The sequence below is a fragment of the Simochromis diagramma genome, unplaced genomic scaffold (assembly GCF_900408965.1).
Source record: "Simochromis diagramma unplaced genomic scaffold, fSimDia1.1 OVJJ01000348.1, whole genome shotgun sequence".
Classification (NCBI taxonomy): domain Eukaryota; kingdom Metazoa; phylum Chordata; class Actinopteri; order Cichliformes; family Cichlidae; genus Simochromis; species Simochromis diagramma.
Window position 1 is genome coordinate 2,956,687 of NW_024386755.1, and position 26,959 is coordinate 2,983,645.

Sequence of the window (26,959 nt, forward strand, 5' to 3'; positions counted from 1 at the left end):
CAGTTTGGGCCAGATGGGACTAGATTACTGTTAGATATAGTGGATGTCACTTTACAAAGAGAACACAGGCGTAACTGTGCTAGAAAGCAATGCTATTTAGGTTTTGAAAGTAACACAGCCTTGTTCTTAGAAGTAAAAATCATTATTCAAAAGGAATATGAATACACTCTGGTATAGTTCAGGATTTTCACTGCTACCCGTTAACTAGCAGTTTTTAGCTAAAATTAGCTAATGTTAGCTAATTTGCTTAAAACTGACACAAGGGAGTATTTGACTTTTCTCTTTTTATGCTTTTGTTTTAGTATTTACCAGTATCCTATAAAATACAGTTCAGCTTGTTTGTGTTTGTCATTAAAAGTGTGTCATAGCAACAGGACTGAATTTGGTGGTAGTTATGTGACTGTAATGCTCTTTGGTATTTAAATGTTGTTTTAATAATGTCTCATTAGATGGACACCATACTAGTGATTCGCACTTCCTGCTTGTAATGTCAGCTCCACAAACCATCAGTCTGTTATACTGACACTAAAAACATGTTACAACTTTGCTAGATGTCATGACGGTATGATTCTGTCATTTTTGAGATTTAAAATCTCATCCTTGGCAACAACTTCTAATTACCAGGGGCCACTTGAAGTATTTTATCCTTTTCCTGTAATGTTAAACCCAATCACATGACGCTGGAGTCTTATTTATAGAAGTCTGCACTGTTTTCCTTGAGGTCATTTCATATCTAATCTAAGTAAGGTTCTCTGCTAGAAACGTATGTCTCAAAAACATTTTTGCAAAGTATATTTTTTCCTTAAACTACATAATGTAACTAGCTACTTCTTGTGCCCTCTGTCTTAGGGTTCTTCATAACTACATGCTGTGGCGTATTGTGGCAGCACTGAGTGAACATCTGTCCACGGCCTTCCGCAGCACCATCCATGAGTTTTCCCGAGAGATTGACGGCACTGAGCAGCAGCTGGAACTAGGCAGGCTCTGCCTCACCCAGACAAACAAACACTTCGGCATGGCCCTGGGAGCCCTGTTCGTCCAGCAACACTTCTCCTCAGAGAGCCGGGCTAAGGTCTGGAATCTGGGTGGACTGGTGGTAGGGGGCGCTGTAGTGGTAAAGATGGTAAAGTAGTAAAGAGGCTGTTTTCAAAGGAAATCAGCCTCAGACTTGAATCCACTTTTTTAACATTAGAAACTCGACGGATATTACATCAATTTGAATGTATTAGCAGTTTAGGCTCTTAACAGAGACCCAGCCTTGCTGAACTACGTTTATAAGTTTATTAATTTATACACCCAAAACTGTAATGTTTTAACCAAACTTGGGGTCATTATTTTTCAAGAAAAGAAGTCATAAAATAATCTGGGTGACTTACAAGTGATTGTGAAAAATTACAAAGTTTAATTTTTGCACTCTACTAGAGCCACTGTGCATGATCTTATACAGGGTCAAGGTGCAGCACCTCAGTTCATACACTGTCTGAAATAAACTTCCCAACCCCGTGAACCACGGTCACCCCACTGTGTAGCTATGAGTTTCACCATTGCACCATTTACTCCATGATGCATTATTAGAACAAAACATGAAACCCCTGTTTCTGTTCCTACATGCAATTCCAGTGTTTCCAAATCACTGTGCTGTGGCACAGAGGTGTGCTGTGGAAGAATGTCTGGTTTCACCTGATTGGTACTCTAAGCAACCGGCAGTGAGTAACGGACAGAACAATTAAATTCTCTTCCACTAGAGGGCAGTACAACTTCTTGCTCCAATTAATGTATTGCTAACTGCTGGTGAAACAGAAGATGAAGAAGAAATTATATAGTCATGCGCGAGTGAGACAACGCAGTGCAAAATAGCAATAGATAAAAAAAAGAATTTTAAAGTAGTCATTCTAACCTGGGTCCTGGAGAAAATTTCGAGCCAGATTATTGTTTGATGGTGTGCCATGTGATTTGACATTGTTTTATGGTGTGGGATCTGAAAATCCTGGATTCTAGTCTCTACTTCTCATTCGCTATTTTGCTTTCTGCCTAGGTCAGTCATTACTAAACCCCTCACCTCTGCCCTCTGGTCCCGTTCGCTTTCAGCTTAATCTTTCCCCATACATAGTCTCATCTCAGTCCCATGTCTACTCTGGGACATGGGGATATGGTTCTCAATGGGATTTCTAACCTCTGTAACCCTATGCTCTATCTTTAAGCTCTCCATCATCTCCCTTTCATCATCTTCTTATACTCTCACTGTCCACTGTACATGCTTCATCCCTCATCAGCTATCTGTCTTGCAACCTTTTAAAACTCTACCAAAGCTCTATAACACATAAAGAAAGTTGGCCCAACTGGATAAGTTATGGGTGCTGAATACTTTCTTTACACTTTGCAATTAATTGAAATTTAAATTCCATTCAAGATTCTAATAAGATACTAAGTGTAAATCTCAAAAATGCTTCAAGCTAGTGGAGCCTTTCTGATTAATAAAAAACCAGAGAGGAAGGATTTATATGATCAAGCATACAGTAGGGAAAGTTCTCATCAGATGAAGTGGTGCTGATCCCATGAGCATCTCTAAGTCATTTAAAAAAATCACTCAAAACATCATCTTCCTCTTTCTTGCAGATGTGGAGGGAAGCCTTGAGCGAGGTTATTGCCTTTTGTTTTTTTTTAACCTCACTCTTTTCCACACCGGTCATATCTCACACTGCTCACAGACGTCACTGTGTACGATCATGCCACGTCCACACAGGTTGGAGCCCTCATTATCAACACAAGAGCATTACCGGATGCAAAGCCGGTGGCGATGTGCGATGCCTTGACTGACTCACCAATCCTGCTTATCTCAGCACCAACAAGAATTAATGAGTCTCGGGAGCTGACGCTGAAAGACAGAAGACAGAGGGGGAAAGACGAGCCTCCTTGTTATCCTGAATCACCAATGTGGAGCGAACTGAAGGACACAATATGTCCCGGTGTCGTCTAGGAATAGCATTTCTGCTTAGAGCAGTTCCAGAAAGCACAAGTTGTAATCCGGAGAAGTTTTGGACAGTCGATGCCAAAAACGTCAAGATTAGTGTTATATTTGTGGCACTAAGTAGGTACTTGATCTTCAATTACAGGTTAAGATGAAAATGTTTTAGAAGGTTTCTTCTACGGTATGAAATTTAAAAATAAAAACAAAAGTCTGCAAGTTTTATCACCCTGCGTGCAGAGCTGGGGCTTAAAAGTGTCCAATTTCAGTTGCTTGAGCTAGAAAACGGAGAAAGCGATGTAAGCGCTTGAGTGATGGTTTGAACACTTTTCAGCAACACAGTTTAGGTAATTACATATCAGACAATAAAGTTTGCTTTCCACTCTTTTGACATTAAAAACTGCACTAATGGAGCTACAAAAACTTGCAGCCTAATGTAATCAAAATCTAATTAGTTATAGACAAACCAGCACAAACAACACTACATCTGCAATTTGTAGCTTGACCTTCCATTTATTTAATTATTTGGATTTGTTGCGTTCTAAATACAAGCCCTTGAAAACAGTTTATCTAACAGAGGTTTAGACACTGGTAGAAGATGGAGGAGGAGGTATGGAAAGAAACACCTGAGGCATGAGAATCTGCATCAGAAATTGCGTCTCTTTTTGGAGTCACAACCCAGTCAACATGGTTGAATCAGCACTGGTATACTATGAATCTGTCAATTATGGCATTTCCATACATCTATATGGTAGTTCAGGCAGTAGGGAGTAAAGACGTTACTGTCACCTCACAGCAAGCAAGTGTAGGTTCAAATCTCGGGTTGGCGTCCCCACTGTAGAGGTTTTTACAGTGTTCTCTTACCTTATAGCATCTGGGGTAGGCTGGTCTAACCCCGAATTGGATAAGAAAGAAAATGGAAGGATGAATGGACACATTTAAATTTCATCTCATTTGTCACATGGTAAACTTCCGTGTCTGGGCTGGTCACAGCTGTTGTTTCTCTGCCTGCTGATATCAGCACTATAAACCTGCAGTTCAAGTCCCTTTGGCTTGATCAGTTTGCCCAGTGGGATAAAAAAAACAGCCATTAAATCGAAAGGTCACCAGTCACCAAAAATACTCCAACCTTTTAGAGTTGTTTTAGATTCTTTCTTAATTTAGGACCTTGTAGATCATGTTTATTAGCAGCCTCGCCATGACCAAACAAGTTTTTCACGGCTCGTTTTAGTATTATTTAATTTTTTCATTTGTGTGAAAGACCAAGACATTTTGTAATCAGTTTAGTAGTGGACAGTCCCCTCACAGTTCAGTTGTTTACCTTGCTTCTCCAAGTAGTTTGTCAAACTGTAGTCAGTAACTACAATCCAGCGTGCTACAGATGGAGCACAGGATGACAGGCTCACTGCAGATGCAGCTATTACTTATTTGCCACAAAGTATTTGACAGTGGAAATATATTTAAAGGGAGTGGAGCTAAAACTGTTTATTTCAGATAGGATGACTAAAGGAGCTGCACCAACACCCAGTTGTAAATAAGGATTATTTTTAAATGTGAATCATGCAAAGCTACTCTAGAATAGAGTACAAGAACACTTATGTGGGGCTTAAAATGAACACGTAATGAATTGCGGGATGATCTCTCTACAGGTACAGGAGCTGGTAGAGGACATAAAGCACTCTCTGGACCTCCGGCTGCAGGAACTTGACTGGATGGATGAAGCCACCAAGGATGCTGCTAGAGCAAAGGTTTGGAGCACTAACTGAGCCTCTGCATCACAAACACGACTTCTGCTAGATCCAATTAGTTTTTGAAAAGGATTCAATTATTTCTTTGCGATTCTTTTCTTTCCGGGACTTTGACTGATTGCTTGTTAGATAGAAGTGTGTGATAGAATACATCTAGGGCTTGACATTGAGAAGTGAGGATTGCCTAATCCGGATCTCTCTGTAGTGCTGATTTAGGGTCTGCACTGGAAGATATCCCTTCTAATACTTTTACAATCTGAAGTTATAATCCTTTTAGAGGGCCATGCTGAATATAAAGAGCTTCCCTGTAATCCTATTACATTGGGTTTGCTTGATTAGCAGATGCTTTTGTGTGTGTGTGTGTGTGTGTGTGTGTGTGTGTGTGTGTGTGTGTGTGTGTGTAGATGTGTGTGTGTGCTCGCGTGCTCTGTCAGGGCCTGTGTCCTAAACTAAGTGTGTATGGGTGCTTATTAGTTGCTGTGGGGTGTTTGGTTGTTTGCTCCCCACTTTTTCTTCCCTTCAGCTGTCATTTTCTTTCTCTTCTCACCCAGCTGAAGCACATGATAGTGATGACAGGATACCCAGACTTCCTGCTCGAACCTGAGCTCATTGATCAAGAATATGAAGTGAGTCATCATCATCTTTTTCACTCTGCAGCATGCGGTCATCCTTACCACACTTATGCTAATCCAGTTGCCCAGCAGCCTGCTCTACCTCACTCTGTCTTTGTCTTTACAGTTGTTTTTCTATGACACATTATTATGGTATAATTTAGCATAGTAAAGTGCATGATTATTTTTTTATTTAACATGCAAAATTTCGGTTATTTACTAAATAACATCATAATTTTTAGTTTCAAACAAGTTTTTGACAGAATTCTAAAATATTAACCCTTCTTTTTTTATAACATGCGGTCTGATAAATTTGTTAAGCACTTTGTTAAGCATTATTTTTTATACCAGACTGTAATTATGGATTGTATTGTTGTTTATTTAGATACTTTAACACGGGAGTCTATGGGGACTCGCTCCGTTGAAGTGTCCTTTTAGAGAAACTGCAGTTTTTGGCTTCAGTGTTGGCTTCATTTTTCAGCCCCAGAGTTTTTGAGTTCCTCATCACTTCACTTGTGTGAAAGACTTTGTCCACACTATTGTGTGTTCACTTAAAGTAACATAGCTAATGCAAAAATAAAAATAAAAATTAAGCTTTTGAAGAATTCCTTCCTTAAGTAATGTGTTACAATTTAGGATGTCATCAGCAGATAGTGAGCTTAGCATAGGCAACAGCAAGGGGAATAGGAAACAGCTAGCCTGCTTAATCCAAAGGTAACCAAACTGATTGTCTCCTTTAAAGCTCATTAGTATGGTTTATCTTTGTTTTTGTATAGGCTAAAACACCAAAATATATGTCAACAATTTCATCCATTATTAAAGTAAGTGAAAGTTCTGTTCCTCAGTCTGCTACCATCATTTTCAGCAGATGTGCATTTTTGTCACAAACTCACAGAAGCTCATCTAGCCCTGTGAGACTCAACAAGCAAAAAAAGCAAGCATGAGCAATGGTGTGTTTATTGCCAGTGTAAAGGATGGAGATGTTACAAAGCAAGATACATTAAATTTTTTTGCCAAGCGAACAGAATCGGTCTGTGTACAATAAACTACTGCAAGTGCATTTTAATGTCAGGACTGAGGCGCCACTGCAGGAGGAGCAGTACTGCCATGTACTGGAACAAAAATAAGATCCTTCTAGTCAACGCAGACTACCACTATTTATTCATTTTATTTGCCACTATTCATACAACTTAATTACCCCACAGCATGGCAGACTTTCACAAACAATATAGAAATATTTTACAAATGAAGTTCGGCGCAAAGACTGGACTCAGGAGGGAAGAGCACATCTGAAGCTTTAATTAGCAAGTTGCAATTGAAATGTTTAATCTTTAGAAAACAGCCATTTCCTGGCATCTGGGACATAAAATGGGACTGTGTAATTTTTACGTTGTTGTTGTAGTTTTTTGCCAAATTCAATAATGTAAAACATTTTTATTGACTGAGGTGTTATAGTGTTCGTAGAAAAGCTTGACCTGTTGCATAAAGCTAATGTTCATCCTGTTAAAGTATATGTAGAAGTTTGTGTGGCAAACTAGAGAGGATACAATTACAGTAATCAATACAAGATGTAACCAGCACATATACGAAAATAGCAGTACTGTTAGCTATAAGGGATGATACTTGATTAATATTATGCATGTGCTATTGAAAACAACACCTAAACTCTTAACCGATTAAAGAATTTGAACATTTTATTGTCAGTGCTCAACCGGTCCTTCTCTGGATGCACAGCATCTGGACATTTATATGATTTTCAGATCTGTCTCATACTTTTTTGAGCTTGTTATCAGCTGCTAACTCACAAATTTTCCCCTTCTAACAGTACGTTTTGATTGCCACTGGTGAACAGCTGCACAGTCATGACTGTGTTTGGTAGACCCTGTATTTCATCATAGAAGTACAAGTGATCAGTGGCCATTTTCTCTAAAGAGACGAGATTTCAGCTTTCTTCTTCAGCTATTTGTCTAAAAAGGGCTTAATAGACTAGTGGTTTACACATTCACCTAACACTGCCTGATTCAACCGTGGGAAGAGACACAAATTCTTTAGGGTTTGCATCAGAAAGGGCACCTGGCATTATAGTCAAACCTGTAGCACTGCCCACTGTGGAAACCCAAAAGTAGCTTTTGTGTCTTATGTCACAAATGGTAAAAGATGGAAGAATCCAATGGGCATGTTTCCAAAAATGTGATTTTATTATTGATTCATAATGTAATGAAAGTGTTCTCATTCTGACTCATTTCATATGTTTGCTGTGCAGTTCGACGTGGACGAGAAGGCCTACTTCAAGAACATCCTCAACAGCATCAAGTTCAACATCAAGCTGTCTGTCAGGAAAATTCACGAAAAAGTGGACAAAACAGCGTGAGTGTCACAATTTCACTAGCACAGACACTGAGCTGCACCGGTTCACTGACAAGCACTGCGAGCAAAAGGCTCTCAGTGGATGCTGCAGTTCACCGACCGAGAGTGTGTTTCCGACATGGCAGACATCCTGTACATGTGTCCCCGTGAATCCCTTTCTAGTTGGACACATTTGTTGACGTGCCTGTAAATTAAAGCAACAGATACCAGTCGACGCACACAGCTGCAGAAAATCCATTTGATTTACTTATCTGCAGCAGCCAGGCAGGAGAAAAGTGCTGTGGGACATGCAACTCATTTTTCTAAAATACAGCCCCGTATGCCTGAATTGAATGCCTCTCTGCTATGACAACACATTACAGTCACATTAGTATTCCAAGGTGCTCAAAACAACTGTATCATTAGCCAACACTCAACGCCCTGAAGAGTTAAATCACACACTCCCTCCTCGCCTTATCATCCAAAAAGTGAACCTTTCATCACTCACTCGGTCTTGTCGCGGTGAAATAAAAAAGGAAGAAAGAAAGAAATACTACTTATTTTCATTGTGTTTGTCTCCCCTCAATCTCTGTGCAGTCCACACGCAGCCATCATTCTCTCACTCCTAGAACAAGGGCATCTCACACTTTGAGCGTTAGTCATTTGTGGGATTTCGTGACAATCGATTGGACTGGCTTTAAGTGGATTACCATAAAGGAACTCTCCATGTTTTCAAATGCAGAAAGGAGCTTTAGCCGTGGGACCCCACACACTTAATACTTCTCACCAGGGGGTTTAGAGAGAGAGACACACACACACAGAGGTTTTTTTGGATTCTGTTCCAGATCTGGGTGTGTTTTCAGTGTTGATTTCAGTGTGTGTGTGTGTGTGTGTGTGTGTGTGTGTGTGTGTGTGTGTGTGTGTGTGTGTGAGTGAGTGAGTGAGTGAGTGAGTGAGTGAGTGAGTGAGTGAGTGAGAGAGAGAGAGAGAGAGAGAGAGAGAGGAATCCCTTCTGTAAAACCCTGTTTGTTTGACTGTTTTTTTTCTCCTCAGGTGGCTTCTCCCCCCACAGGCGCTTAATGCCTACTACCTCCCTAACAAGAACCAAATGGGTGAGTGTGTGCCTTAACAGTGTATGTGCTGATATTTCTGTATTCTCTGTCATCTGTTTCCTCACACACACACACACACACACACACACACACACACACACACACACACACACAGACAAACGCAATCCTTCCTCCATTTCCATTCTGCACCACGACGTGGACTGCGCATTAGTTACACACAATTACACCATGTTGCCGTCTGTTTCCAACAAGCCAAATACGATGGCCGCGAGAAGAAGGGAGGGGGGAAAAAATCCACCTCCTCATATCATATTCCCTCTCATCGCTCACTTTCTACTTCGATCTCCACCTCACATACCTAATACCCCCTGGAGGAAAAACAAGCAGTAACACCTTCCCGAGTTTTAACAAATCTAGCCTTGCCGTGTCACCCCTCCCTCCCCCTCATTTTCTCCCAAGATTGGCCCGCTGCTGGCGTCTGCCTGCCTGCTGGATTAAATCTCTTGCAGAAAAATCAATGGCCCGCTCGCAAGCTGATGCTGGAGGACAGGAGGATTCAGACAAACACAGTCATCAGGACCTAGACAAATTTTTGATTTCTCTTTCTTATTGCTCCGCTTAATCCAGTCCGCCGTCAGCTCTTCCTCTTCTTCCCCAGTATTTCTTTTCATCCAGTTTGCTCTTCTATCAAAAATAACGTTGGCCTTTTTAATTGCACATGTGACTCTTTAGCTTCCTTTACGCTGCATGGAGACAGATCAGCGGTTTAATTAAAAGTTCCTATTTAACACTCGTATATACACTGGTGTTCAAAGAAAATTGTAATTGCCATCCTAAGTGTATGCTAATGTTTCTCACAGATTGCATCAGATAAGATTGACATACGTAGGTGATGATGTAATATTGCATCAGCTGCTTCTTTGAGCCACATAAGCTCACAAAGAGTTGCAGTCATCGGCGGTGAACTTTTCATTTTGTTTTCCATTAACCACAGCAGTTTGGGAGCTTCTGACACCACTTCAGTTGTATTGACGTGGAAATGTTATGCTTAGCAAAACTGTTGTGTAAAGGTTGTAAAACTGATTAATTGCAAGATATATTTAAGAACACTGTTTATAGGGCCTGTTATTGAATTCAATAAGTCTTTTGTTTAAAGTCCTATTTTGGTGCTAGTCAAAAACGTATAACTTACTCTCCAGAAAGGTGGTGATAGTGTTCCACGCAATCAAGGTTGACTGACCATCGTTTCTTGGTTGATCGAAAGGTCCAAAATGAAAGTTATGCTCATGTACCACCAGCACCTGCTTGATGTCTTTCTTGAACTTTCTGAGCAAAGGAATTTTTTTGATGCAAGAATTGCACATCTTTTTAATGTTTGAACAAAATAAATCAAACAAATGTTATTGCTTAAGAAAAGATTCCACAGCCTACCAGTCTCTACTAGGTCATAAGGATGGCAGTTACTGGATGTAATCATGATAAATAAGATACCAAAAAATTATTCAAATAATGATGATAAACTACATGAAGACTGCTCTGTCTGCACACTGCTGAGAAAGGATATGCAGAGTTGTTTGAATCTGATCCTCATGCGGAAATGTGCCTAAAAACCTGAAAGTTCCATTCTGCCTGGTTTTAATTAAATACTAGATTATTATTGAAGAACAGGGACTAATCCAACCACATCCAACCACCAGCTGAAGAGTTTCAGGATGGACCCAAAGTTTTGGCACAGTTTTGGCTCATCCACCCATCTCAATGACACATTCTTTCAATCCAAATAAATAAATGTTCCAACAATCACAAATCCCACAGCCAAAATACGTTTTTCAGCATTAAATTTAGCATTCAACTTCATAATGCAAACCTTAGCATTTGTAGGACTTGTTTAAATATTCTCCAAAATTTTGTGCTGTGAAAGAGGAACAATACACATCCAATAAGGCCAGCCACAAAAAATATTAATGTCCCCAGCTTTCAGTCTCAAAACTCACACTTTGCCTCTTCATTAAATGCTGACAGTGGCCTTTTCACACTAAAAGAGATTCTGGTTCTGGTGTAGAGCGTTAGTAAATCTGGCCCGTGAACTTTTTTTTCAGTTGACTTCTTTAAATATTTGTAGTGAATGCAAAGGGAGCCACCCATGCAGCCAAGACACATGCAGCCAATCAAGATATTTTTAAAGTGAGCCAATAGATTAGCAGCATTTAAGAGTGTTAGCCAAATTATAGAATTGAACACAAGCTGTGGAGCTCCACAAATCACTTTGATGTAGTTTTGCTTTTCCTCTCACCGATTTGTACTGTAAAAAATCCAATCTCTGGCAAAATGCAGCAATTAAACTTTGTAAGTGTGTAAAATTAATGTCTGGCTCTTAAACTACTATTTATTAATGTTGACTTTAATAAATAGCAAGCAATACATGGTATACCTAAACCTTTAAACATGTGACACAGTTATTAAGTTCAATACACAGATAGGTCGGGCTCTCATGGTAAATAATGTTTTGTGTTATTCTGCTCATAGTACAAGTCAACTGTAACACAGATTTCAGGTTTACACAGTGGAGTAGTTTATAATAACGCAGCCCACCTCGGGAGGAATCCTGCACTCATCCTGAGCTGTCAGATAGATTTGTAGCTCTGACGTTAACTCTGTGAAAAGCTGTAGAATTCCAGACCAGTGAGTGTGTAAGGGAGAGAGATGGCATCAAAGTTAAAGAAAGAGCAGGAAACTATAGGAAACTATCCTACAGGAAAAAATGAGAAAGAGAGAGAAGACAGTGCCAGGGAGGAGAGAGGTGTAAGCAGTATGTAACTGATGAAGATGGTAAATCGCATTACTTCATGTTCTCAACTAAGTCTGTAATTAAACAAATAGCGCTACACCTGTGGCTGTGATATATTAACTGGCATCTGCAGACTACTTGTTTATCTAGGAGAGACAGTTGTCTTTATGCACAAAATAACAATATTGTTGTCGAGAGTAATACTAAAAATAAAATGTTTTGGAATCCAGGGTTCCTGCTGCTTTGTGGGGATTTTGAACAATAAAATTGAGAAAGATATTGTTTATTAGGTGGGCAAACCTAACCTTAAAGTAACCTTGTTAACAAAACAACTTTTCTTAATAGGTTTATATTTAGAAAGGGATCTATTTTTAGCTTATCCTTCTAAAGGACCAATAGCTTATGGTGATTGTGCACCCATCAATAGTTCACAAGAATCGTTACTCCTCCTACAGTATTGGTCAGATTTGCACACAGTGATCACCTGGTCATCACCCAAATTGTCCTCAACGGCAGGGACATATTTTCTCTTCTACAGGTGCTTTTTCATTTTCACAAGAATCAATACTCTTCATACAGTATTGGTCAGATTTTTGTAAAGTGAGATGAAGTAGTCCTGGATATGATTGTTTGCGAACCTTTGACCACTCAGTGGATTAACGCTCTCTCCAGCCAATGACAACAATGCTTATCACTTTCTTTTTGTACATTCAGGACCTTTAGAGAACACAGACAACATGAAGCTTAACATCCTGTAAACAGCCTGTCAAAGACAATCTGATACATCAAGATTTAAGGCTGGATTAAATTCAAAGATTGACAGCTCCAAAGGGCGCCAGGAGCTGCCATTTGAAATCTCTTTTGGACTTCTAGAGATCACAGTGTTTTTAACAAACTGAATGTTTTTTGAAGAGTGTATGAAAATGTGGAAAAGTTCAAGAGATTGGAGACTTTGGTGAATCCAGCTTATTTTCTGGTAGAGGCAACAACTTGCTTCTAATGAGACTGGTTTCTACATTGCCTCTGCGGGTTTGCTCAGATTTTACAGCTGTGGTCAGATGTTTACATGCATTCATCACAGGCATAAATATCCTGTGTCCTCTGTGGATTAGAGAAAATCCTAAATAAATGCAAACTTGTGCATCCAAATCTTGTTTTTTGAAGCCATCTGTGTTCTACAGTTAATAATGATTTTATGCAAACTTATTATCACAGCTGTACATTTGGGCAAACAGAGGTAGTTTCTGTAACTGTCCTCTGCAGCAACTGTATTATTAGGTTCTAGATCAGGGCTGTCAAACTCACTTTACATCGTGAGCAACATCTACCTCGCTTTGATCTTTAACGGGGCAGATCCATGAAATTGCCCTTTCTGTCAGCGTAAAGAAGTTTAACCACACACTTGGGCCCTGGGATATTTTAATGTAAGAACAAGAAAAAGGCACAAGTCTTTGGGTTTAAATTGTAGAAATAAAGGTGTAAAATTACAAAAAAATCAGATAATTATTGTACACAGTAATTGTTATTGAATTACAATAATAATTTTTTAATTCACAGAAAATATCTTGTTTGTTTTGTTTTATTTTTTTTTTACTGTCGACACATTGTTAAAAATAGAAATTTCAATAGCAAATTGTGAAAAAAGGAACTCTCAATTGTTCATTTTTTACTCAGTTACTTTAGTGTTGTATGAATGTTCACGGAGGACAAATCAGTATGAAAAGTTGTAAAACTTATGGACATGTATGACTGTTGAGGAAGCTGTTGAGAGTGGCAAATTAGAGTTTCTGCTGTTCTAGATAGTTCTGTGTATTGACATATTTATATTACAGTTTTTCTCGATTGCTAAAACACATTTCTTGAAACTACGCCTCATATCCTCACAACAGTAAACACAAATCCATAACATCTCACTCAATTTCCCAAACATCCTATTTCCAGGTCAAAATGAAGCTCCACACCCAAAACTATTCACTCCTGCTGAAAAACCAAACTTTGCCCTCAGACATCAAACACAAGCCCTCAAAAACACACACACTACAACAGAGTTTTGCACACTGGTACAATTAATTCAAAACAATAGTTCCAAAACAAATAGGTTGCTTATGGTTCTCCCCTTCAAAACCCTTGTCACATGATAAACACAAAAGACGCAACCAATGTATGTACAGTGGCACATTGTCATTCATGTACTATACAGTACAACACACACCAGAAACATTATCCCACCTCAGCATCTTGTCTTTGGTCTGGGTCAGGCCAGAGAATCTCATCCACATCACAGGCTATATTGGCCCCAGCCAGGCAGTGGGGGTAAAATCCTCTTGCATGCCTGATCCACCCCTGGCATGCATCTACTGATATGTCTAGGCAGGCCTCTTCCATGGCCTGAAGGAGGTGAACACGGACATAAGGTTCTCGGTCATACACTTTCCACCGCCATACCGAAAATAACTCCTCTATCGGGTTTAGAAAGGGAGAGTATGCAGGCAGAAAGATATTAGAAAACCTTGGGTTATTGGTAAACCAGTCACGAACCAGAGCAGCGCGATGGAAGCTGACATTATCCCACACAACAACGTAGTGAGGCTGCTCTGGCTGTGCTGGTTCCCTGTAGTCCAGCTGGAACATATGTTGTCTTAAACCATCAAGAAAAGCAAGGAGAAGCATAGTGTTATAGGGTCCTAGTACGGCATGGCGGTGGAGTACCCCTCGTTGGCTGATGGCTGCGCACATAGTGACATTCCCCCCACGCTGACCAGGGACATTTACAATAGCCCGATGGCCAATTATGTTCCTCCCCCTTTTCCTTCTTTTGGTCAGGTTAAAACCTGCCTCATCCACAAAGATTATTTCATGGGGAACAGGCCGTCCTTCAATCTCAAAGATTCTCTGCAAAACACATAACACAGTAGAGTCAATCGGTACCCTGAACCACAGTTCAAGAGTGCTGAAATGGCAGCATAAACTGCCATGCTGTGATGGTACACAATACCTTATACAGTATCAAAACTCATACCTGAACATATTCCACACGTTGGTTTTTCACTCTGTCAGAGTTTCGTTCGAAAGGGACTCGGTATGCCTGTTTCATCCGGAATTGATTCTTTCGGAGGATGCGGTCAATTGTGGAGAGGCTGATGGCATTTATGCCTCGAAAAAGATGATCATCCTCAATCACTCTCCTTTGCATCTCTTGCAGGCGGATTACATTATTTGCAATTACCATGTTTACAAGTTCCCTCTCTTGCTCCTCCGACAAAAGCCTTAACCTGCCTCCACCAGGTGGTCGTCTCTGTGTCCTACAAAAATAGAAGCACTCATTACTGTAACTGTCACACATTCATTTTACAGGCAAATAATGGAAACATACTGAAACTCAAGACACATAAGTTCAGTAACTTAAACGTTACTGTACAAAGCAGTCTTACTGCAAGTACACCTACCTGTTTTCCTCCCTGAAGGTTCTGATGATGGAGGCAACAGTGAAGCGACTCAAATTTGGTTGTACTCGTTGCCCAGCCTCCCTCATAGTCATCCCATGGACAAGGACATGGTCAACTAAAGTGGCTCGAATTTCATCCGAGACTGACTGTCTTCTTGCCCTTGCTCTTCCCCTTCCTTGTCGCCGTCGTTTTCCACCTCCAACTCCTTCACCACGTCCTCCTCCTCCACCTCTCCCTCCTCCTCCACCACCTTCCTGTTGTCCTAGACCACCTCCTCCTCCTCCTCCACCACGTCTCCTCTTCCCGTCCTCTTCACCATGTCCTCTTCCTCCACCACGTCCTCCTCCTTCACCACGTCCTCTTTCTCCACCACGTCCTCTTCCTTTGCATCTCTTTGGATCCATTGTTTCAAACCTGAATGAGCTGACTTTGGCCCTTTTATCTATCCATCGCAGGTTCTGATTGGTGTGTGCTAAATTTTGACTCCTAGTGTTTCCACCTGGTTAATTGTGTGCTAATTGAGCTCAAGCTATGCTGACTTAAGTTAACATTATTGCATGCTAGTGCTTTCTAAATGACTACATGGTGTAAGCACTGTAAAATGTAGGGATTTGTGTGTAGAGTTTTGCAGTAACAGTTCACCAAATTTGAGTCATGTGTCAAAGCAGGGAATAGTGTTTATAGTTCAGGGAAATGGGTGAGCTTTTTGAACAATAGCGTTACGGTTTTGAAATTTTAGTTTAGAGGCCTGGTTATAGTGTTTAAGCAATCGAGAAAAACTGTAATACCCTGGGCATGGCAGGTATAAAGATTTAGTGTTTTCCATTTCCTTCAAACTGTTTTTCTTTCTAAACGAGTCTCTATTCTATCAAGTGGCTAATTAGCACATTTTAGGGTTTAGCTTTTGGTTTTAGCATATCAGAATTTTAAATGACTGCCTTCGTGTTGCTTTTTTTTATCTCTTACAGTCTTTCCTGCTGGAATCCTTCAACCCACTCTTTACAACCCAGAGTTTCCACAGTAAGTAGCTCTCTTATGCTTTCTGCCTTTTCCCTGCTGCTGTCTGCAGGGAGCCAACAACATCCCCACAGCCACAACAAGGTCATTGAAGCCTGCGTTACTCTGGGAAGCCTCTGCTTCCCCTCCAGTCCCACCACACCTGATTAAACCAATTTAACTACCCACCAAGAGCTCAATTACTGAACAAGGTCCTGCTAATGGAACAGGTGTCATTTAGAGGTCACCTAAATTTGAGCCCATTGAGTAATATGGTGGTGCATGAAAGCAGACAGCCTCCCTGTCTCTCTCTATAAGTCCTTTTTTCTCAGTTGTTTTTAAAATTATGAAGTTGCATTTTTCTTAAAGGATCAGGCAGTTTTGTATGTTTTAGACAGTTAAAAATTAATACTGTATATTTAATGATTTTCGGCTTTTCAAATGTATCTTTCTGCAGATAGTTTATCAGAACATACCAAGAGTTCATGGAATACCTCACTTCCTTTCAAGCCACCACTTTTTTTCTACTCTACTGTAGGATAATCTATTTAAAGCTTTAGTCACACAGATGTTAACAGATCGTTCGAAACATAATGAGTTGTTATGGCCACAAGGTAAAGCAGGTTTTCGTGATTTATAGCAGAAATGTTAAGCTTTATTTCCCGTGTACCCTTATACTGTGACACATACTTTTGACCATGCAGGGAATCAAGAAAATCCGAAATAAATTCAGATTTGGTTTTGAAGTTTTATTTTTTGAAGTCACTAAATATGTGACTTCAAAAAATAATAATAATCATTCCACCTCCACCAAAGAGATCAAAGAAATCATTAAAATCCCCAAATTACATTGATGTCCATGATGAATTTAAAAATGTGACCACAACTGTTCTGACCACAACTCTGCGCGTATTAAACATGGCCAAAGTATGAAAAAGTAATGTGTGTTCAGGCGTCATACTGCTCTAAACAGTAAGTTTTCGCCCTTTCTTCTATTCTTGGCTCTGTATGATGTCAGACAAAGCAGCTATCATTGACTGTGGTCAGACACACAACTCCTTCTATGAGCATTTAAGCCCCAGCCACCTCCTGGTCTGTCTTTTGTTCAGCCAATCAGAAGAAAATCTATTTTAAAGTTGGAGACACTACAATAGCTTATTACAGTCAGTGGATGGTGTAAAGGCCTGTGGCGGTTTTGAGACAAACAGGAATTACTTTGAACTGCTATTTTAAGCTATTTTACAGACCAAGAATAAAAGCTGAAATGAACATAACAGAATCTAAGTTTGATTTGTTTGGATTAACTAACCAATTAGAAAAAGTTTTGGAATTAAAGAAATATAATTGTTCACGGTGGTGGCAAAGCAGTCAAAAGTAAGCTTTAACTCTCCACAAGTAGTTTTTCATACAGTACTCATGTGAATTAGAACTAAACTATTGCCTGGAAGGAGGGAAATCAATCCAGAGAGTTTCAGTGTGGTCATAAAGAAAGCATTGCAGTGCGGCACTGAGACAAGAGTGGGTAAACAGCTATTTTTCCACTCAACACTCAACTCTCTTTGTTAACCAAAGCAGCAACTCACTGCCGCCACTACTGAGCAGCATTTCGAGCAAATACATACAATACAGTCCAAGTAGCTACACCTGCTGCATTCATACAGCTCCTCTGAATAAACACACACAAACACACACACACTCACAAATATGGGCTAATTGGACCTAACGGTTGGTGTGCCCAACATTAGCTAACATTTCTATGTCTTCATTAGGGGTGATCACTACTACTTCCACTACCTGCTCCCATGCATGCTAATCAATATTAATTAATGATTGTAGGAGAGCGAGCGTGTGAGTGTGTGTGCACCTGTCGCCGTGAAGTTATTACTGCAGTAGCACTAACCTCCCATAAACTCTCCCTATTTCTCTCACACACACACTTACACACACACACACACCGCTCTCCACTATCACGTCAAGTATAATGAAGCTTCAATCAGCCAGTTAGTTTAGCGAGGGAGTTGAGCCCAGTGTGAGGCAGCGTATCGACTAGCTGTCAGAAAGTCATTTTCAGATGTAGCCATGTGAATAGCCCCGAGTCTGCCCTCTCATCGCTCTCCATTTCTGCATGTGCTGCAAAGACACCTCACCCCAGCCAAGGGTGAGGGTGAAGGAGAGGTGAAGCGACCTGCTGCCTTCTGGGAGCAGGGGGCAACAAGAGAGAAATGTATACAAGTCGTGGGCATGTCCCTGTTTTACTTGGTGCTGAATTTTTAAAAATGATGATTTACGTTCACAGTGCAGCTAAAGGTCCCAGCGCTTATTGTTTCCTCACGTCAAGCTAAAATTTGATGTTTTCTAATCAATTTGAGCAAGGCAAATGTGATAGATAGCAATCTGAACCAAATTAGATCTCAAGTGCATCTGTTTTTCTTTTTTTACCTAGCTTGGCTGAGCAGATTTCCTAATGAGGACAACGGGACAAGGGAACAGAGAGAAAGGGCTAAATAGCTGACTTTAATGAGACTTTAAATCAATCAAAAGGCACAAAGCCTTGTTCTAAAGTCGCGGGAATGTACATACTGTCCAGACTTTGGACATCTGTAATACCAAGTTCAAACTAGAACATTTTCACCTGAACAGATTTCCAGTTGCACGGAGTTCCATGGGTTGTAAATAAATGGATACAGTGGCACAACCCAGCCTTGGTGCCTGTAGTCTAGAAAGGTTTCTCTAGTGACTGAGCTAAGCGGGAACATGGGGTCAGGGCCAGTGAGCAGTGGACTGCACAACCCAACTGTGTCAAATTCAATTTCCAAATGATACAAAATGGTTATAGCATAACAGTAACACTAGTACTTGACCATTAACATATCCAGTCCAAACAACAATCACCAGCCAGGCTTACCCCCCCCAAGATTTAGCTTCCAGTAGCTTCACACACTAAGCTAGGTTTTTCAGGTTTACCACTTATTTAAAAAACAGATATAAAACTACCATCTTCAGCCAAAACAGTATACTTTCCAAAGGACCCACCAACTTTGGTGAGCACTGTTCTCACAATTCAGCTGGAGAACAATAGTGACTACAAAAACAGTGGATGAAGTCAGCAAAATGACAGCAAATCTTAAGTTTGCTACCATTTATCAGTTTGGATTGTATTCAGTTGCAAACAGTCCTATAAAGAATGTTTATACATATACAGTGTACAGTGTAATATCCAGGGAGCTGTCAATATCAAGAAAGTTTGAGTTTGTGTAAGGTTCATCTTTCTCCTTCCAACTCAGGTCTCTGAATTATGGAGGAATAGGAGCAATTATCGGTCATGAGCTGACACATGGATATGATGACTGGGGTAAGAATCACAAACCTTTCACCCATTACCCACTGCAATAAGATCTGAACATCTATAGTTTTTTTCCCCATTTGTGTTACCATCATTGCATTGATAAGTTCAGTTTTACTGAAAAAGGTTCTGTGATTTATTTTTATATATATAATTTATTACATTTCTATTGGGCAGATGTGCAGCAAAGACTATTTTGAGGCACAATCTTTAACTTTGGTTTCCAGTCAAATGCGCTGCCCTGTGAGATCCACAGAAAAAAAAAGCAAAGCTCCTCTTCCAGATTGTCCACCATCAATTGTAAAAGTACAAATGTAATTTGGCAGGACCGTTTGTTCTGTTGGCTCATGAACAGGATACATCAACCACTATCAACTCCACATCTTTCAGTGTTTTGCCACTAATGGCTTGGGCATGCTGGGCAGATCTTTGGACTGTGAAGGAAAGTTGCAGGTTGTGTTGTCTTCATGCTAACACTCGCCCTTTTGCCCCTCATCTTAGTGATGCAATGGTTCATGTCCCTAGGGGGCCAGTACGACCGCCATGGTAACCTCAAACAGTGGTGGACCGAAGAGTCCTACAAAAAGTTCCAGAAGAAGGCCGAATGTATTGTCAAGCTCTACGATAACTTCACTGTTTATAGTCAGAGGGTGGGCTTTCACACACACACTTTTCGAGTCGCTACTTGTGCATACAATTTTTACAGTAGTACGACATATGTGTTTTTGATTTTAGGTTTATATAGAAAGTCAGTGTCCTTCTGTGATTTGATGCACCTTGATTTGTTAACTCTGATCAATGCTACTTTTGTTGTCTGAGCAGAGCTATGATTACTGTATCTAAAGAAGTGCTCTGCCAATTTTAGAGACAGTATGAATCTGTAACTGACCTAAGTCAGGTCTAAGAAAATAATCTAGAGCCAGTGTATAAGGATTTACAAGTTTTGAATAAAAAAACATCACTAACTATTGAAATGGTAGCAGGACAATTGACATAAGGTTAATGATATCTCAGATGTCAAAAAGTCAAAAACTTGGTTTCTGCTACTTCATTTTTGACCATTTTATTTTTAATCCATGTCTCTCCAGCCTATCAGCTTTAAAAAATACAAACTTTAATGGTCTCGTAATATGTTACTAGCTATATTGCCTTGTGAAACACCTAATATTAATAGCACTTTATTTATGTACTTCTTTCAAATGTAAAGAATCAGACTGACATTTTCAAAACTGCATTTATCCATTTTAACGTGAAGAGTTAAAGATTGATACCACTTTAACATCTGTAATTTAAATATGAAGTTTGGCCTAGCGGATGATTAGCTTACAGTATGTGGCTTAGTTCAAGCTAAGCACAGGGAAAGAACTGGGTTCATGTGACTCTCCCCACATGTAGGCCACGTAGGAACCAAACAATTATAAAACAACCAAATTAGTGCTCTTTAGAGCTCCTGCATGGGTATTTTTTTTAGTTAGGGATAGCATGACGCTAGCTGCTACCCCACCTTTTTCCAGACATTTGGCTAAGCTTAGCTCAGTTTCCTGGGTTCCTGGAGCCTATAGATACATGCAAAGATATGACAGATAAGATTTATTTTTAATCTCAAGTGATATAATTGGAACAAAAAATTTACTTCCTAAAAGCAAATATGTTTCTGTGAAATGGTACAAGCTGTAAAAACAAAACCAAAAAATTAAAAAAAAAATTAAAAACTGTATTTCTACAGCTGAATAACTGCATCCCTTATGTACATGACATACTGTAAAGTGTTTTACGACTTACCTTTGTGTGTAGGTGAACGGCCGTCTGACACTGGGAGAAAACATAGCAGATATGGGAGGGCTGAAACTGTCATACTATGTAAGTTCCGACTGATACGATCATTCTTCAAATTTGGTCACTGTGTGGCTCCGAGAAATCTAGAAATTAGAATTCACTCTTTTAGTAGGCAACCCATGAGTCTCTGCTCTGTCTCAAAATCCGCCTCTCTTTATTCTTCATAACCACTGTGCTTTGTTTGCATTAAAATAAAGAGCAGAAGTGCCCCTGAATCACGATAAAAGATAAACAATTTGATTTGAATTCCTTTTTACTTGAATACTTGCATGTGTGTTTTCTCAGATAGTGGAAAATCCAGGGTGCGGCATAATTAATTTTCATTTTGAGCAGCCCACATTGAAATAAGGAGTGTTTTGTGCACGCAGATACAAAAGTTAAAAGGAAGCACATGAAGGCTTTTAAAATAAGTAAATGGTGATACTGAATGCACCAGTAGGGTCATAATTCCTGTTAGTGGAGTCAGCTGGTTAGACTGATGGAAGTAAACATAATGACTGTTTTATTAGAGGTCCTGTTTGGTTTTGGTTCATATTTAAACTTAAAAATATATACTGTTTAAGACACATGTTGAGCAGCTACCATCACACTCTCCTTCTCTCTCTGCCCAGGCATATCAGAAGTGGGTGAGGGAACATGGTCCAGAGAGACCCCTGCCTGGCCTCAAATACACCCATGAACAGCTGCTCTTTATTGCCTTTGCACAGGTACACCAAAATCCTCTCCACAGAATTCACACCAGCGTATTTCATTACATTTACATATTAAATCCTTCCGCTGCCCTCCTCAGCTGGAGCTGCAGATCACAGAGGGCAGGTAGGAGCTAATGCTTCTAACATTAGCTGATGGCAGCATTAACTTTTGGAGGGATCCAAAACAGCAAAGTGTTGACGACAGTACAGTGTCTCTGAGCGCCATACCACCCATGTTCCTCGTAACTGTTATGACTCATCGTTGAAATTCATGGATTAATGTAACAGAGGCAAAATCTAGACACGCTTAATAACGCAACATGCAGTGTTTTAGGACATTTTTCAAAAGCTCTTGCCACAGGGAAGTGATTTGAAAGTCGTGTTATGGGTTTAGATTTGTTTGAAATGTCGTGTGTGTGTGTGTCTGTGTGTGTGTGTGTGTGTGTCTGTGTGTGTGTCTGGAGTGAATAACCGGCATAATTTTTCGCCTGAGGCAATTCAACCACCTCAACCAAAATGAATGTGGTCAAGTTTTTGAATCTGCACAGCAGGCCAACAAACAAGCTTTTTCACTTATCAAAGAACTTGTAGCAAATATCAGGCTGCATATAATGTACTTTTAAGGGTTGCTTCTACTTTTTGGTAAACAAAATGACAAAAATATGTTTGTTTCACTCAAAGTGATGTCCTTAAATTGAGTTGCTTAAAAAATTGGATTTGTTTAATTTCATGTGTGTTTAAATAGGACATATAGACCTCACCTCTATACTATCCAGTATTGTCTGATCAGTTCAAATTTTGGAAAGAATTCATTTTATTACCAGTTCTTTGCCAGATATTGTTAATATTTGACATTACAATATGCTGCCAGATCCCTATAGTAAGTAAAGGATGAAAGTAGAACTTCAGTAACCTATTTCATTTAAAGTAAGTATTATAAAATTAACTTGAATTATTGAAAGTTGCTTAGCAGGGTAACGATTCCTCAAGAATCCCACAGGGCCAAATATTTAAAAACATTTCCATGACTATATATTCATTGTATACATTTACATTTGTATGCATTGCAAAAGCATGAAAATTTGTTAATTTGGGATTCTAAATTGCAATAGGTCTAGTGATGAGTGTTAATCTTTTGTCTGTTTAGCTGTGTTGTCTAACACATGGACTGGCAAGTTGCTCAGGATAGACTAGAGGAAGAAGAGAAGTATTTATGCAGTCGAGCTGGAACTCACTTTAACCACAATGGATACAGCTGAGACATTTAATTTAGAGTTCATAACTTGACACGGATATGTCTTTCCTTTTTGTGAGCTCTGGGTAATTTTACCTCATCTGGGTATTTTAATAAAACTGTCTAAGATGCATTGCTCCCTCTAATTTTTCATGTGTCTGAGTGAACACACAAACTCCCTGAGCGGTCCCTTGGACCACTGTGAGCAACATTAGACGTGTGCACTGTGGTCACGCCAGCATCGAATCCATCCAAGTTACATGGTTTATTTAAATAATCAAATTACAGCATTTATGTTAGACTACTTTTAATTAACTGCTTTAGCCCACTTACAATGAAAAAGTAAAAAAAATCTTATTCATGACCTGTGTAGTATGTTAACACTATTGGAAGTAAAATTAACTTAAACTCCAAATTTGAAAACACAACTTTTTTTTTTTTTACTTTTTTTTTTTATAAACTCTGACTTATATTATGAGTCTGTGGTCTGGGAGAGAGTCCTGTAACTCTGTCTGCAAAATACAGTATATAATGACCAATGTTGTGTAATTACTTATATAGTTACTTCTTCAAAAAAGTAACTGAGTTATGCTAACAACAAAGTATTTTGCAGCTGTTTACCTAAAAATGCAGCCAAGGCAGGGTTTTTTAAAAAAATAAACATTTCAAACTATTTACAGAACAACCAGGTGTTCTGGATCAAATTTGATGCCACACAAATCATTTGTGTCACTCCAAAAATAATTTCTGTCCACTATGAGATAAAGGAGAACATCACAAACCTGATACCTGCAGGCCTGACAACAGGAGATGTATCACTGCTGTAACACCTGTAACATTCAGCAGTCGCCTCATTGTTCTGACACACACAACAAAACTATTGGCTACATTACACACTAACTACACAAGATTTGGGCTAAACATCGCAAATCTCTCACATCTCAAAACACCACCGTCACTCCTAAAACTTCCCCCTTTCCTAAACAGCTAAATGCCATGTTGCCATATCATTTTTTGATTGGTCGACATGGTACTTTTTTCGGCGAATAGGAAAGGGTGGGGTTTTTTGGTTTTGTTAACATAACTCTGGTTTTACGTATAAAGTCCACACTTTTTCCGTCAATTGTTCCGTCTGTCCTGCTCACATCTCCAATGGTTGTACACGCTGTCGTTAACGTGGCTTCACTCCACATCAGACGCTGTCATAGCCTGTCAGCCCGTTAGCTGCGTATATACGAATGTGAATCGCATTATTGGCTGGACTATGGCATAAGGTGGCATCGTTCTAATCCCATATGGGAGCAGCCAGTCACTTAATGACTAACACTGCAAAACAGAATTGTTAAAGTTTTCATTTTAATTTCAATTCAGGTTAGATTTTTTTTTGAGCGCAACGCAGATTTTCTGTGCGCAGAGACCGTGCCAGCAGTGCACAGTTGCGCGCGCAGCTTAGAGGGAACATTGCTGAGATGTGTTGAAGGGAATTATTCTCGTAAAACTGCTAACAGCTCCAATTAACTACAGGGAGCTCCAGCTGCTCTTTATAAGGGCTCCTGAAAAGATCAGGAAGTAGACGTTCATCTGAAAAGTACCTGCTTTAGCTCTTAAAACAAAAAGCACTGCACTTCCCTCTGAAACGTTTTATGGTAGAAGTATTTAGGTTTTTTTTTTTAAAAAAGAAATAATAGGTAACTCAAAATAGTATTTAATGCAAGTCACTTCCTCAAATGGGAGAAAGACAATATATTCAGCACAGGCTGTCCCACTTCAACTAAAGTGCAATGTTCTCTTTTCAGAATTGGTGTATGAAGAGAAGATCTCAGTCCATCTACTTGCAACTGCTAACTGACAAACATGCACCAGAGCACTACAGGTACTGTGAAACACACCTGGATGCTGGGGTGGTGGAGGGGCCACTGACATACCAGTGGGAGAGATGGGGAATGTTGGTGTGGGTGATGTGGGTACGATGCAGTGCAGCTCAACTTGCCAGTTTGAACTATCTCAGAATAGGCACAATGAGGCTGGTTACATTACCTTTCTTAAGCTTTTCTTCATTTTTTTTTATTCTCTGCATCACTACTAGCGCTTCCTGTGTTTCCTCCTTCTGTAGAGTGATCGGCAGCGTCTCTCAGTTTGATGAGTTTGCCCGTGTTTTCCACTGTCCGAAGAGTTCTCCGATGAATCCCACACACAAATGCTCCGTTTGGTGACCTCTCCATCTGGCATGGGATGACCTTCATGTTTAAAACTCCAATCCAAACACCCACTCCCCTCCTACATCACCAGATCCAAAAGGATGGTACAGCGTTCAGCCCTTTCATGACTATGAAAGACACAGGAAGGAAATATATATTTTCAACATTATCATCATATATGTTGAGTTCTTATATTTATTGTCCATTAATAACTGTACTAATCGAACAAAGCATGGGTCACGTGACCATTTATTGTGTATGTGCGTGTGTGTGTGTGTGTGTGTGTGTGAGTGTGCGTGTGAGTGTGTGTATTATATGATTATGTATGTATACACTGTATCATTTGATTACATATATTTTTCTATGTTTACATTTATTTTCAAATCATCTATTTTTGTATTTAGCTCACACACAAAGATCTCCCAGTTATTAGATTTTTAATCAAGCAACATGTTTTCTCACTTGTTTCTCTCCTTTGTAGCATCAACTAGAAAAATTAATGCTCTGTGAAGATTAAAAATTCACAACTCATGTGATTTCAGTCCAGAATGTAAACTGACCGATTTACAAGAAAGCTGAGATGAGTAGCATCCTCGTGCCTGTCAGATCATCAGTGTTCTCTCTGTTTGGTATTGGATTTGTGTCATACTGCTGCACTCTTGTGGCTGCAGAGAGCAATGGTCAGTGTTCAATCGTCATGACTGTATCGTCTGGCATGCATTGGTCTCTTGTTATTGTGAGCGTTTGTAAAGTTTTTTAAATTTGTTGATTTTTTTTTCTTTTTAAAAAAAAAAAACACACAAAAAGAAGAAAGTAGACTCGTGTTTTTCTCAGGATGTGTAGCAAAGTGAAACGCCAGATGGATCTCTCCATTCAGCCTACATCTCAAAGAAGCCAGTATATCAATCAGTCAAACATCAGACAAAAGAAAAAAAAAGATTGAGTTCCCTCACCAGAATTGAAAGCACATGGAACAACATGAGCTCTTTCTTTTCTCCTGGAGAACTTCTGCTATTGGACACTTCACATTTCCCATGTTTCCTCATGAACTCTGAGCAATTTCACACAACCTGGGACTCATCATACATTCACAGTAACTGAATGTATGATGAGTAGATATAACGCAAGCCAACATACTGTACATTAAAGTGCAGCAATGATAGATGGAGAATCGTGCATTTGTACAGTGTTACTTTAAAAAAAAACAAAAAAAACTTTTTGTATAAGGAATCTGTTGGTACAAAAAATTGAGACTTTTTGTACAGTAGAGGATTAAATAAGATGTTATGGGTGTACAGTTTGTTTTGAAGAGAGTGCATGTTTCCATACTGATCGACATTCTAACTCTGATCTATAAACATGGAGGACATCGCGCACACACTTCTGACTCTACAGCTGCTAGTTCACACGTGGCTGCTGTCTCTTCCTCTCTGTTGGTTGCTGTTTAATGTCTGAATAAACACAAAGGATCAGTGTGAGGCTGTCTGTGTGGGTCTGTGTGTGTGAGAGAGAAATATTACTCCTCTGTGTGTCAGGCTTTAGCACTGTGAGTGTGTTACCTTGCGGGCTTGTGTCCTCCTAAGATGAGAGCCAGCTCGCTTGGCCTCCCAGCACTGGCTAGTAGAAGTCCACCTCTGCCACTCTGCCTGCTGTTTGATTAGAACCTGCACAGCCTGGCTGGAT

The 26,959-nt window shown here is 39.7% G+C and overlaps 2 protein-coding genes across 6 annotated transcripts in view; one reads left to right on the top strand and one right to left on the bottom strand.

Annotated features, from left to right (window-relative positions):
- LOC120729670 (endothelin-converting enzyme-like 1) overlaps positions 1 to 26,751 on the top strand; it is a 60,045-nt gene extending 33,294 nt beyond the window's left edge. For 4 of the 5 annotated variants that reach the window (XM_040025446.1, XM_040025437.1, XM_040025455.1 and 1 more), the window contains 12 exons: positions 850 to 1,072; positions 4,615 to 4,713; positions 5,265 to 5,339; positions 7,588 to 7,691; positions 8,724 to 8,782; positions 15,946 to 15,997; positions 19,258 to 19,325; positions 19,818 to 19,966; positions 21,111 to 21,176; positions 21,764 to 21,859; positions 24,875 to 24,951; positions 25,192 to 26,751. In XM_040025446.1, the coding sequence (XP_039881380.1) occupies positions 850 to 1,072; positions 4,615 to 4,713; positions 5,265 to 5,339; positions 7,588 to 7,691; positions 8,724 to 8,782; positions 15,946 to 15,997; positions 19,258 to 19,325; positions 19,818 to 19,966; positions 21,111 to 21,176; positions 21,764 to 21,859; positions 24,875 to 24,951; positions 25,192 to 25,291 (1,168 nt within the window). In that variant the 3' untranslated portion in view covers positions 25,292 to 26,751. The remainder of the gene's footprint in view (positions 1 to 849; positions 1,073 to 4,614; positions 4,714 to 5,264; positions 5,340 to 7,587; positions 7,692 to 8,723; positions 8,783 to 15,945; positions 15,998 to 19,257; positions 19,326 to 19,817; positions 19,967 to 21,110; positions 21,177 to 21,763; positions 21,860 to 24,874; positions 24,952 to 25,191) is intronic. The other variant, XM_040025471.1, reaches the window with a different exon arrangement.
- Positions 13,356 to 15,793, bottom strand: LOC120729695. Its single transcript, XM_040025481.1, has 3 exons — positions 15,368 to 15,793; positions 14,551 to 14,724; positions 13,356 to 14,423 (listed from the first exon to the last, which is right to left on the bottom strand). The coding sequence occupies exons 2-3, from the start codon at positions 14,722 to 14,724 to the stop codon at positions 13,752 to 13,754; spliced, it is 846 nt and encodes a 281-aa protein (XP_039881415.1). The 5' UTR covers positions 15,368 to 15,793; the 3' UTR covers positions 13,356 to 13,751.
- Positions 26,752 to 26,959: the final 208 nt, after the last annotated feature.

What these genes read in the sequence shown, in the direction of transcription:
- LOC120729695 (XM_040025481.1), bottom strand. Translation starts at nt 14,724, where the DNA reads ATGCAAAGGAGAGTGATTGAGGATGATCATCTTTTTCGAGGCATAAAT. An exon ending in AACGTGTGGAATATGTTCAG is followed by an intron (nt 14,424 to 14,550) that starts GTATGAGTTTTG and finishes TGTGTTTTGCAG; the next exon opens with AGAATCTTTGAGATTGAAGG.